This window comes from Lycorma delicatula, chromosome 3 (genome assembly GCF_047948215.1).
Source record: "Lycorma delicatula isolate Av1 chromosome 3, ASM4794821v1, whole genome shotgun sequence".
Lineage (NCBI taxonomy): Eukaryota > Metazoa > Arthropoda > Insecta > Hemiptera > Fulgoridae > Lycorma > Lycorma delicatula.
This window is the reverse complement of record NC_134457.1, coordinates 39,569,639-39,583,236: the sequence shown is the minus strand read 5'-3', so window position 1 is coordinate 39,583,236 and position 13,598 is coordinate 39,569,639. Positions and strand designations below refer to the sequence as shown.

Here is a 13,598-nt window from a genome sequence, read left to right as displayed (position 1 = left end):
TGGTGATGTAGATGAAGATGTACAATCTTAGCTTTTCGGGAAGTCGCGGGATAAATTGCTTTCGAGTTAGCTTGATGAGATAACAGATAACAATAAAGAGTCTCATTTATTGCATTGCCTGTGTTCGATTTTATTATGGTATTTCAGCAATAGAAGAACTACTTTCCTGCAAACCGATATAACTCAAAAAGAATAAAAGCAATAGCACTCGCATTAATTGCTATCTTAGATGATTTTATAAACGAGACTAACAGACTGGAAAAATTGAGTCAGAATATGCACCGATGATGCTGATTCAACGTCTACAAGATTACAAAGTGTACAAGAAATTGTGAAATAAAGATCTCCACATGCATGATCTACAGAAAAGCTCTGGCTTCCAAAGAAATGAGTCGTGGTCTGAATATTGTCCTAACGACGGTTGTAACCACAGAAAATGACATAAAAATGAGATCTCTAAAATGAGGAATCTTTTCTGCACTTTGTAAAGACATGGGTACAGTCTGATCCCGTAGGGGAAGACACCCTCCACGTGGCAGTTTCGGTAGTCACGCCGTCCCGTCCGTATGTAGGCCTTATGGGCTTTACCAGGCCTTTAGCCCTTATGAGCTTTTACAGGTCAAAAGGCAAAAGGCATTTCTCAGCCTTGTTCTTGCTTCAGTCAGGATTCCACCGATGCGACTAACACATGTGATATTCCCATCGATGTACTCCTAAGAAATGAACTCTTTAAAAAAACAAAACACATGTATGTCCAAGACTAAGTGACATGAAGAAACTGAAATTATAAACACAACCAACTACCCGATAGGTTAGAATTTGAGTTCAACACGCAACCATAACAACATAAAACAAAATTAAAAATAAACTTAAAAATAAAACTAAATTAACAAAATACTACAAAAACATCAAATATTGAATATAAGAATTCATCAAAAAAGCCAGTAAAAAAATTGCATTACTTCCCCACTAAAAAAATTAAGTTAGATATTTTTTATTCTACTTTCCTAATCCAAAATTAAACCATAATCAAACAACGGGGAATTTAAATCTAATATCTAGTTTATTTATTAATTATGCAAACAAAAATGTTGTTTAGTAACCAAATAACTTCAATTTAAAAACATTTGGTTAAAAAGTATGTAATTTAAAAAAGTAATTGTTTGCCCCTAACTATTTTTAGGGGTTCGAATACGACCATACAGTATTAAAACATATCTTAGCTACGTAAAAACCATTAAGTTTTGAGAAAATTATGAGTAAAATTTTGTGATACGGGCTCAACGACCGCATAAAAATTTCAAGACCAGGGTTTCTAGCTCCCAGCTCCTTTGACAAATTGTAACAAGAATTAAATTATATCAATGCCACATACACAGAGATTATCGCGCCAAATTTTATCTAAATCGGTAATCCAGTTCGTCGATTTTAATAGAAAATAGAATAGGGCAACATATATACATTACATATACATTTTCTTCTTTTTTTCAAGATCTAAAAATAAAACACTGAAATTCACACTTTGACCTGATTAGAATAATTTCACTTACATACACTATTTTATATAGTTATAGTATATAGTATTACTGTGTACCTGGAAAAGTAATATAATTATATAAAATAGTTTTCCAAAGAGATACGTAATGCAGCCCTAAATAGGTTTACCACAAAAACAAGAAAATTAGTTGTATTTCGGAAATACTATTACAGAATTAATACTTTAACTTATATTAGGAAAAAATAAATAACTTGAAATTGATTTCAAGTTATTATTTGTAATTGGAATTATTATTATAGTTTCTGAATTTTTTAATTAATGAATTAAGAGTATATTCATTGAATCATTAATGTTGAACGAGACAAGGAAAATCTTTTCCGTTCTTTGTCACACATATACATAATTCGGTATTCAGTATTTTATCTATTTGTATGATTTCTTGGATAGTATTTTCACATTCTAATCCTGGTCGAATTCCAACGTTGAAGTCCATTACTATTTTATGTTACGACTATATATTCTGTTTGTTGTATAAATTTATATGCCTCCTTTTGGTTTATACCTACAATCTAACTTCAAAGTAGTATTACGTTTTCTGTCAGAATTTTAAATTTGTTATCAATACATTGTACAATGTTCTTACTGTTGTGAATTTATTCATTTGAAAGAAACCGTGGTTAATATATATTAAAAAATTCGTTCAAAAATTGTTGTCTTTCCAGTAAGCTTTTGTTAAATAAACGCATCATTGTCAAATTTTATTTTAAGAAAAATTCTCAGCAGAAATTATAAAAGTATTTATACTTCGATATTTTATTTTATTCTAATTTTTTGTCATTATAAAGTAAAAAAAACAAAAAACGAGAAAATGATTAGATAACATACCAAGCTTTGCTCTTATGAGTTTTTATTTTATCACCATAGTTTTTTTTTTATATCATAAAGTAATATAAGTGATTTAATTATACAATCAATATTTACAGTAAAATTTCGAAAACGATCAAAATGTTCAGATTTTTTCCTGAGTTATTAATATACAATCGGTTCAAATTTACCGGAAGAATAAGTAAATTTTCATATAAACAAAAAGATTTGCAGAAAGGGATTTCCATTGAAATTCCTCAAAGAATTGTATATATATACTTATGTATATATATATATATATATATACACACATACATAAGTAAGCATTCAATACTTACATAAGTAAGTAGCATTTATAAATAGACATAAGTACATACAAAGATGAATCCAAAGCTCAAAATATGAAATAAAAAAAAAGCAAAAAAATAATCTTGTCAGTCACTGAAAGAATAACTGTTCAGTATTTCCTGTTCACTGATAACAGATTTATCAAATGATATATTAATCTTAAAAACTATGTTGTAAAAACTACAATTTCATAGTAAATGTTTTTTGTTCCCAGAAATCAACTAAGTGATATTTTTATCTTTACAGTTTACATGATTTTGAGTATAATTTTTAATAAAATAATTGGGATTTTATTTGCCCCCTTACTCAAAAGCTATCCAATGAAAAATTATTAATAATTGGCACAATATGAAAAACAAAATAAATAAATTCAGAAAATATAAAAAATTCAAAAAATTTCAAAACTTCCTTTTTTAACAAATTCCCTTGTCACTATTAAAAGTAGATACAAATGGATTTTCAATCTTAAAAGATTATTAAAGTAAAAAACTGACATTTTAAGCACGGGTTCTATTAAGCCCGCTTCTTTTTTAAATCTTAAGTTTATATACTGGAGTAATTGTTTACTTAAAGGGCGGCCAAATTTTGAATAACTTATTCAACAGGGATTAAAAAAAATTATAGTTTACTAAAATATATATATATATATATATATATATATATATACATTTTTTTTTTTTTGAAGCCCTTAATATAAGTTAAGGAAACTAAGATAATGAAAAATAACTATGTAAAAAAAAAATATTAATACAAAAAAGAAAATTAAAGCAAAATATAGATATTTTATCTTTATGAAAAATAAATACACACACACACACACACATTTTTTTAAATAAAAAAATATTTTTATTTATTTGCACTCCCCAGGTACTTCGGAGTGTTTGTTGGAGAAATTTCAGTTTAAGAAGCACCTTCAACACATCGCGGGAAAGGCCTGTGATGTCTTCTTTGGAATTCGACGTGTTGTCAATTCTGATTGGGCTCTTAATCGTAAGACGAAGAATATGTTGTATAAGGGTGCTTGCAAGGCAATTATGCTATATGCAGCGCCTGTTTGGGTGGATAGGCTAAAATTTAAAAGCTATCGTGGTACTATATTACGGGCACAACGCCTTATATTACTAACGGTAACGGGTAGTTACCGTACAATTTCAACCGGAGGTGATCTTGGTGACGCAGGCGTGAAACCGATATACTTGATTGCGGCTGAGAGGCAACAGCATTATGTTTCTAAGAAGTTAGCTGAATTGACTTCGGAGAAGATAAAGGAGATAGAAAAACATGGTGTCGCCCTGTGGCAGGCTAGATGGGATAAAACAGTGTGGGTATAATAATCATGATCTTTTCCCTAAAGTTATTCATTTATGGGACGTCTATTGGGTTCACACCCGAAGAAGTATGTGACGCAACTAAGGGCATGGTGTTTTTCGTGACAGACTACAGAAATTCGGCCTAGCGGACTCTGGTATGATCGTAGAAAGTTTTATCACATATTCGGCGAAAGAAAGGATCGTTGGAGGGATGTGATGTTCCGCTTGGACTTTCCTTCTTTGGGTTTATATTTGGTTTTATTGTTTTTCTGTTTTTTGGTTTCTAAATTGTTGCTGATTTGTTTCGGTTTGGTTATAGATTGGTTTTTTCATCAGTTTTTCTTTTATGTTACTGTTGTAACATTATTTATTGTTATTGTTATGTTTTTTGATGTTTTTTTTTTCAGTTTTATGATTCGTTATGTGTGGAACCTTGTGTGTTTTTTACCTTTTGGGTACGTAGAGTTCAGATTCTTCGTTCTTAAAAAGTCATTCAGTCTTGTTTGAAACTTGGCTGGATGTATTTTGTTTTGAGGTTACATAAGTTAATAGTACACCGATGAGAATGTCGCTTGTGGCATTTGCATCGGTGGCATCCTGGTTGAGGCTAGACTGAATGATGTCATTGCCGAGGTACTGAAGATGACCTCCGGTAAAACCCATAAGAGCTAGATACGGAGGGAGTGGCATTGCAACCGAAACTACCACGTGGAGGGTGTATTCTCCTATGGAGTCAGGATATATATATATAATCACATACACACACACACACACACACACACACACACACACACACACACACACACACACACACACACACACACACACACACACACACACACACAACACACACACACACACACACACACACACACACACACACACACACACACTGGAATACATATTAATGGATACCAGGATAACCCCCTTGTTCGATAAATTCGAAACTCACCCAAATTTGGCCTATATTTGTACCAAATTTCAACTCTTTTTGACAATAGATTTTTAAGATGTAAAGCAAAAACTGTTTTGAAATTCACGTCTTATTTCCGTACTTGTTAACTTTTTTTGAATCACCTGAGATTGTTTACACTTGGGATTAATGGGTATTCCCATCCCAGTCTACAAGTTTCTAAAGATTCTGTTATGTTTCTTTATAGTTTAGTTTGATTCTGTCTTTCGTAGAGACAAGTGTCTTTTAGTGATTTTGTTATATTTTTATAAAATAATACGTTCTAGTCGTCGATATTGAAAAAGTTCAGCGGATACGTCTTGTTTTATTGTGGACGATTTACTTTAAAGTCACAGAGTAGATTTATATTTCAGAAAGTCAAAAAAGCCTACTTTTTTATTTTCAGTGCCAAATTGGATACAAAGATAAACTTTCGGTCAAAAGAGTCTACTTTTTATATTTTTAGTGCCAAATTGGATACCAGTATAAACATTTGGCTCCGCATGTTTGCAGTGTGCAAAATTCAAAAGGGCCAAACTGAGTATCCAAATTTGACTTCGGCTTTAATTCCATTCCATTCCTTACAGCTAGAAATTACCAATGCCGATTGCATCTTTAAACGTGAAAAAAAGTTACGTTTCCCATGGTTATTATTCTTCATCAGGATCTGATTCACAATTTCCTGACCCCATTAATAGTCTATATCTTACCAACCACTAGGGAGCCTCAGTCAATGATTCAAAAGGAATTAAATGGTTTGGTAATGAGTGCTTTTGTCAAAGCAAAAAGCTGAACTCTTGATTCCAGACTTCAGCACTAGAACTTATTAGATAAAAACACAATTGTTTTGCTTTACCGAAAGAATGTAACATTTTCATAAAATGAAAGGTTCGCTTTGTGTCTGTTATGATATTGACGGTTCAATGAATGGACTTAATATGTTCCATATATACCTTCCGAGTGGCGCATTTTCATAAATTCATCTAAACATAGCTTTAAAGCTGTCTTATTTTAAACCGAGACGAAAAATCACCTATTCCTTTACCTAATTCAGTGACAATGAAAGAGAACTATGATAACTTGCCTACCATACTCAATGAAGTTAAATATGAACAGTGTCAGTGGGATATTTATGGACATTTGAAAATGATAGGTATATTGCTAGGGCTTCAAGAGGGTTTTACATATATTGTTGTGTTTTGTGACTGTGGGAGAGTCTGATACAAAAACATTTCATTAATAAAGATTGGCCTCATAGAACTTCTTTAGAACCAAGTACTTCAAATATAATGTATGCTTCCCTTGTTCATCCAATAAAGATATGCTTCTCCTGCTTCTCCATATTAAGCTTGGATTAATGAAACGATTTGTTAAACCTATAGACAAAGAAGGTGCTTTAAGTACTTTAAAAAACTATTTTCCCAGTTAAGCAAAACTAAAAAGAAGGCCTCAAATAATTATTAGACTTCAAATAAGGTAACTTTTAATAATCCGCTTTTTAAAGAAAAATTAAATGACAAAGAATTGATACCTTGTAACTGTTTTGTAAGTGTTGTGATGGGATTTCTGGGTAATAAGAAACATGAAAACTATAAAACCTTTATAGATGAACTCTTAAAAGCTAATGAATTAATAGGATGACGCATGTCCTTAAAAATACATTTTTGCACTGTCATTTGGATTTTTTCCGAAAAAATTAGGAGTAGTAAAGTACGACCAATGAGAGAGACTTCACCAGGACATCAGGATAATAGAAACACGATACTAGAAACCCTGGGACCATCTATGATTGTTGACTACTGCTGGTATTTAAAAAAAGAAAATTCTACTGAACAGAAGTGAAAAAATTGAAATATTTAGTCACTACATTGTACCTTTATGTTTTATCATACATAAATATGTTTTAACATAGATCACATAAATTTTGTAACATTTCATATTTTTTATTGCATATGGTCCTTATTAAAACGTCTTTAATTAAATTTAACATGTTTTTGATTTAAATATACTTTTTATTCAACATACATTTCAAAAATATGTCTTCTGTTTTAGTTGAAGCCCTAACCCCTATAACAAAAAAACTGTAAGTGTTACTGTATTTTACATAATATTTTTGAATTTTGGACCACAAAATACGCGTATTTTAAATACAGATACTTTCGTCAATGCTACTTAATAAAAGTTTAAATTTGCTCAACAGTGAGTAACAAAAAGTTTTTAAAATTCAACAAATATTTTTGATTTTTAACTCAGTTCCACACAAATAATAATTTACACACAAAGGTTTTATACCGGTGTTTATAAAGAAAAAACTCTTGCGCAGAACTGCGCAAGAAGACCGTTTTTTACTTTTGTCTCCTTTTGAAAACGTATCAAAAGAACCACCCTTTTTTAAAAATCTTCCCATGTAATCTTCTGTAATAACTAGATACAGTTGGATTTTGAATCATGTAAATTAAGGTTAAAAAAAACTGATATTTTAAGTATGAATTCCTATTCAGTCTCTAATTTTTTTGGGGTTAAATTTTATTTGAGTATTTAGTAACACTCGTTTTAGGAGTAATATGATTATTTGAAACATTATATATTTAAGTGAGTACACTATGGTGCAATTTTATTCAACAAAAAGTTTCTAAAAAAATTATGATAAGTCATATCTCGACTGATGTGAGTCGAAAACAGGACGAAGCTGGTATATATATATATAGTTAAACATTTATGCCTAATTTCAACTTTTTTATTGTCGATGGGTTGTAGGATATGAGGCAAAAATAGTTATGAGAATATTAGATATAAAGCAAGAATTATTTAGGAATAACGTTGAATATCCTCTACCCCAAATTCTGTTGTAATTAAATAAAAAATTTAAAGGAAAATTATCAATTTCGTTAAATTACTAAAGAAATTTTAAATAACCTAATAAGTAACCTAATAATATATAATAATATTTTAAGTAACCTAATAAGTATTTTCATCATACTAAACTTCAATTTTTTCCTTCATTAAAAGAAATAAACATAAAATATTTAAAACGTTAAAAACTTTCTCTGCTCCTTCTTTTAATATAATCCAAAATTGAATGTTTTAATGCAATCAGGCTAAGTCATGATTATAATGTTTAGTTGATGTGCGGCACGAACAAACAAATAAACAGTGCACAAGAAGCATTACACACAAAGGTTTTATACCAGTGTTTATAAAAAAAGAACTCTTCTGCAGTTCTGCGCCAGAAGACCGTTTTTTGCTTTTGTCTCCTTTTGAAAACGTATCAAGTCTAATCTAAAATAAAAAAAAACCTTTTAACCTTCCACACAAGCATCAAGTTTCAACTTGTAATCATTATGACTCACTGCATATAGGCTTAAATTAAAAACTTATACGTCCCTTAGATAAGAAACATATGCCAGTCATCATTACCCTCAAATTATGTAACGCTACCTGAATACGCCAAATAACATTGCTAACAATACATACCACAGATAAAAAAACATAAACATTTCTATTTGTAGCATTATAACGAATCACGTTTCTAACTTGCCCCACTCAAGTTTTTTCGACTTTAAATTGAGCGTAACTAAACTTAATCAAACCTGATAAAATTTTACATACACAATTTCAGATACACTACTACACCATATTTAAATTTAAATAAAATTAATCTGATAGGAATGAAGATATAAGAGCTACAAGATTTTGTAAATAGGCCAGTAGATAAATAAATATATATATATATATATATATATATATATATATATACAGAGTGATTCAGGAGGAAAGGGAAATAGTTTGGAAAGTGATTCTAGAGCTTAAAATAAGGAAAAAAGTCCACACAAACATACGTCCGATAACGCTTTTTTAGAGTTGCGGCTAGTGAATAATTTCACCCAGTGAAACGAAATCATTCTAAAATTTTTAAGGCATTATAAAACGAGTAAAATTGATAGTTTCTCAAGTTTTTTCGACTTTAAATTGAGCGTAACTAAACTTAATCAAACCTGATAAAATTTTACATACACAATTTCAGATACACTACTACACCATATTTAAATTTAAATAAAATTAATCTGATAGGAATGAAGATATAAGAGCTACAAGATTTTGTAAATAGGCCAGTAGATAAATAAATATATATATATATATATATATATATATATATATATATATATATATACAGAGTGATTCAGGAGGAAAGGGAAATAGTTTGGAAAGTGATTCTAGAGCTTAAAATAAGGAAAAAAGTCCACACAAACATACGTCCGATAACGCTTTTTTAGAGTTGCGGCTAGTGAATAATTTCACCCAGTGAAACGAAATCATTCTAAAATTTTTAAGGCATTATAAAACGAGTAAAATTGATAGTTTCTCATGTTTTTTATCTACAGAATTTAAAATAATAAATCTCAGAAGTGTATCCAACGTAAGTAATAAAAATTTGCTGGCCAAAAACACGTTTTCTAGGTTTAAAATACACACTTTGTTAAAACCTTTGTTAACATTTTTAGGTTTGAAATACCTTATTAAATGTTTAATAAATGCGTATCGTTTTTTTATAGATATTGAACCTTCTTACATGACAAGAACGCAGTTCATGAACGTGTAATGTCCTCTACTTTGTGAAATGTTACGTCGTTTAGAAATTCTCCGTGTGTTCGTTGTAGGAGTAGCAGATGAAACACGAACTCTAGAAAGTGTACAATTCTCGCGAAGATTATTAAAATTTCTAAAAAATACTATACGGTTTGCAACTAATCGTTCTGAATACCTTCTCTGGTATTCTTCCCCAGCAGCTGGAGCACTTCCTTTACAAAAGCCGTACATTAAAATCATATCAGTATACTCTGTGAATCAGTATACGAGTGAAGAGACGTAATATTTTTCAGAAGAGTTCAAAACGGAATTTCACTATTTTAAATTTAGATTCAATTGGAAAAATGTAGGCATAGTTCAGAGTAAAACAATCACAAAAAATCTACGTAACTTGATAATAATTTCTGTAATTTCTGAAGGCAAGTACCGTTGATTAGGAACATACACCCGTCTATAGCATGAGACATATGGGTTAAATTTTCAACATGTTTTTAAATTAACTGTTTGTTAATTTTAATGAACGTAGTAGCTTTGTTTCCCTTTCATATCAGTAGGTAATACTACAGCTTTCATCTTCATTACTTGTTTTAATTGCCCTGAAGAGAGATGTGTCATTCTTTTCAGAAAAGCAACAACAAGATTCAACAAGAATTCTCCCACAGATCTTGTTTTCCCCCAATTTTACTTGTCAAGAAGTATCTCAGTGTTCGTATTTTCTTTGGACTATTTTCACCATGCCTTCTTTGAACTTTATTAACATCAACACAAATCTGAATAAAAAATCGCTTTTCTCTGTTGCTCACATTCCAAACATTTACATTAATTTGTTTTCTGCTATTCTATGGGATTTTTTTCACAAATTTCTTCCTATGAGGTCTTAATGCATGTTTGATTACTCCGTCTTTTCTCATCATTGATTTTTTATTTATTTTCTGCAGTAAAAATTTTAGGTTTCCTGTGACAAGCTTCACCTTTTTTATTCAGATTTGCCGAAGAGTTAATATTTTTATAAAGCAAAAGAGTACCAAAAATATTAGACTCGCTATTAAATGACACTGAACATACTTTGCTTACTACTACAGTATTTTCAGTAGTACTATTGCATGCAATTTCAGCAAAATTTACACATTAATTAGGTTGAATATATTTAGTGAGATTGTCAGTACTTATTGTAGTCTAGTTATCTCTACACGTTGGAAACATGCATCATCAGTGTCAAACATATAATTTCCTGAAGTGATGCCAAAAGTAACAGAACTACTGCATTCGGCAAGGGCTTGTACGCTATTATTTTTCTCATCAAGGCGAAAAACTATCTGATATCATATTATGAATTTGTGCATCTATAATCATATCATCGCACAGAACACTACAGTCTCTTTCAACACTAGGCTCGCTTTTGACACAGATCAATGTAGCACGATTTTGATTTAGAAAGGAATCACGTATTAATGTAAAGTTACTATATTTGAAGTAACTTTGGTGACTTTATCAGAAATATTTTTAAATATCTGTTCAGTTTTATTATTAAAACTATTAACCTGAGCACCGATATTACATTTCATATTTTGAAAACATAAACCTAACTTACAGCATCCCTTTTTTAAAAATATTTTCATTAGTAAAATTGCTGTCACTGGAAGCTGTGTTTTCTTTATATTTTTCTTCAAGAAATTTGAAAATATGTTTAGAACGTGAAGGGAAACCTAATTTTCGTACAGTCTTTCGTTTAACACTACCGTTAACGAATTCCATTTCAGATACTATATATGGGAAACTTGTAAAAAAATGCCAATCAAAATTTCTAAAACCAGCACAGTACGAAATTACTTAAAACAGCTTTTTTTAAACTACGAAGTGAGTTACAAAAAACCTATGAGGCCGAAAGGATTACTAAAGTATAACCAAATATCAACATAGATAGAATAATTATTACAGAAACTACGACACATTGCTTTTTAACAGCGGATTGCTGTTACATGTGATATGAACAAGAGAATAAAAAAACAGTAACACGTTATGATCTTAATACGAAAAGCAGTAAGTACAACGACAACAGGTTGGAAAGAAAAAACCAAACAGTATCTCCCTAACATCTTGTTGGATTTACTGTTTTTTGTATTATTGTGTGGTTTTGTGATCCGATGTCTGGCATTGATTGTACTTCGAATTGCGTGAAGATGTTCCTCAAGCTTTCCTCTAATAAGGTAGATCTGAACGGAATATTGTAAGTTCCTTGAACAACCAGGAAGCTAAGAACCAACCAGAAGCAAGTTCTACAACCAGGAAGCTTTCTTCCATACTATTAAATGTATGATCGATCAGATTTACTCACGTACGAAGTTTTAGACGTCCTGCTCTTTCGAAATAACACGTAATTGTTTAGAGCTGAATACTCTTATGCTGTAATCACACTTCTTAATCACAGTTTCAATTAATTTATAAAGCCGGATAACGTTGTTGATGACGTATAGGATTATCGGCTTAATGACGTTCTTTTTAGAGACATCGATATTACCATCCTCCATTGGGAAGTCCTGAAAACGATTTGATAATGGCAAATCGACGGTAGCAACAGGAGAATGTGAAACATGACGAATTTGAAACTTAGTGGAACGCAAAACTGGCACCGTCTGCCACGGTTCTGAAGCTATCTACGTACGAATCTGTGGCAAGAGTATTATTCCTGCTGTAAGAGACGTCACTCGCATCAAGCATAAAATTGTCTCTAATAGATTTGTGGTGGGACTGCTTTCTTGAATCCCTTTTCGAGGGAACTACGGATCGACGCTTTCTGGACTTTGACAATGATCACTAGTTGTTGCCTTATCCTTTTCAATTGGAACAGCTTCCAGCTGTTTCTTTTTCAACCTACTCCTGGAGTTACAGGTTAATCAAAACTATTAAATTTAGTAAATTTGAAGGTTTTCTTTACTATAAATTTTTTTTATCTCCTACTTATCACTGGTGAAATCTACCTCCGCCTACTGGTGTGCCGAAAGGAATTTTTTTATTATTAATTGTTGAAAAATTTACGCAATAATGTGAACAGCTTTTATTTTATTTCATACGTCATTTACTAAGTAATTTAAGTTTTATTATTGCTAATTATCTATCTATTTATTTTGATTTTCTAATGCCTCTCTTACATAAAAAACTGATTGTAATCTCGTTAATCGCGCATGTAAATTAATTAATAAAGAGGATTCGGTTAATTATCCTGGCAATTTATTACTTGGTAAACTAAGTTGGAATATGCACCGAAAACAAAATCCAGAGAATTACATGTTGTTTAATAATTTAACACAATAATTGCCTACTGCTACATAAAAAGTATATTTTTACATATATTATTCAAAATTAAATTATGGTACAGCTTACTAAAGATCTATTTTTAAATTTCATTTTGTGTCATTCATATCTGTGGTTCATGTACGGTACGAATGAAGAAAACAAACGCTTTCCTTTGTTTTTATCAGTATTCTCTTTGGTATACTTATGTTTTTATAATGTCTTCATGCTGTACTATAAAATAAATGACAATTTTGGATAATAATAAAGTATTGTATAGCACAAGTTAAAGAACTTAGTTTAACTAGTAATCTAATTAAACTAAGTCCTTAACACTACTTTTAAAAGTAAGTTTTAAAAAATGTCTTTTAAAAGACATTTTTATTTCATGATCCTACATTACATTATGATTATATTATTAAATATTATTTAACATACAAAAAAAAAGTATTAAATAAACAATCACTAGCAAACAGAATTTGTTAGTTTACGATAAAAAAAAAAAAAAACTATATCAATTCCAGTACATGTACATCACTTGTGTTTAATATATAGTACAAGATAAAATGTGGAAAAAAAGTTGATATATTTATGTGGGATACCTGAATGGACGAGACTGTGTCCCGGTTTGGGACGCGTGTTTGGGACCACCGGTGGTTGACTGGCCGAGGGGGCACGACTGGGGGGCTCTGGAGCTCCACCTCCATCCCTCACAGATAGAATCTCTGAAATAACCATCAACTCATAT

At 30.7% G+C, this 13,598-nt stretch overlaps 1 protein-coding gene across 2 annotated transcripts in view; it reads right to left on the bottom strand.

Annotated features, from left to right (window-relative positions):
* Positions 1–13,598, bottom strand: part of DIP-delta (Dpr-interacting protein delta) — a 1,030,723-nt gene that overhangs the window by 83,344 nt on the left and 933,781 nt on the right. Inside the window, exon 8 of one of the 2 annotated variants that reach the window (XM_075358852.1) lies at positions 13,453–13,575. The exons of the other annotated variant lie outside the window; for it this stretch is intronic. Within the exon in view, the coding sequence (XP_075214967.1) occupies positions 13,453–13,575 (123 nt within the window). The remainder of the gene's footprint in view (positions 1–13,452; positions 13,576–13,598) is intronic. 2 annotated transcript variants of the gene reach the window in all.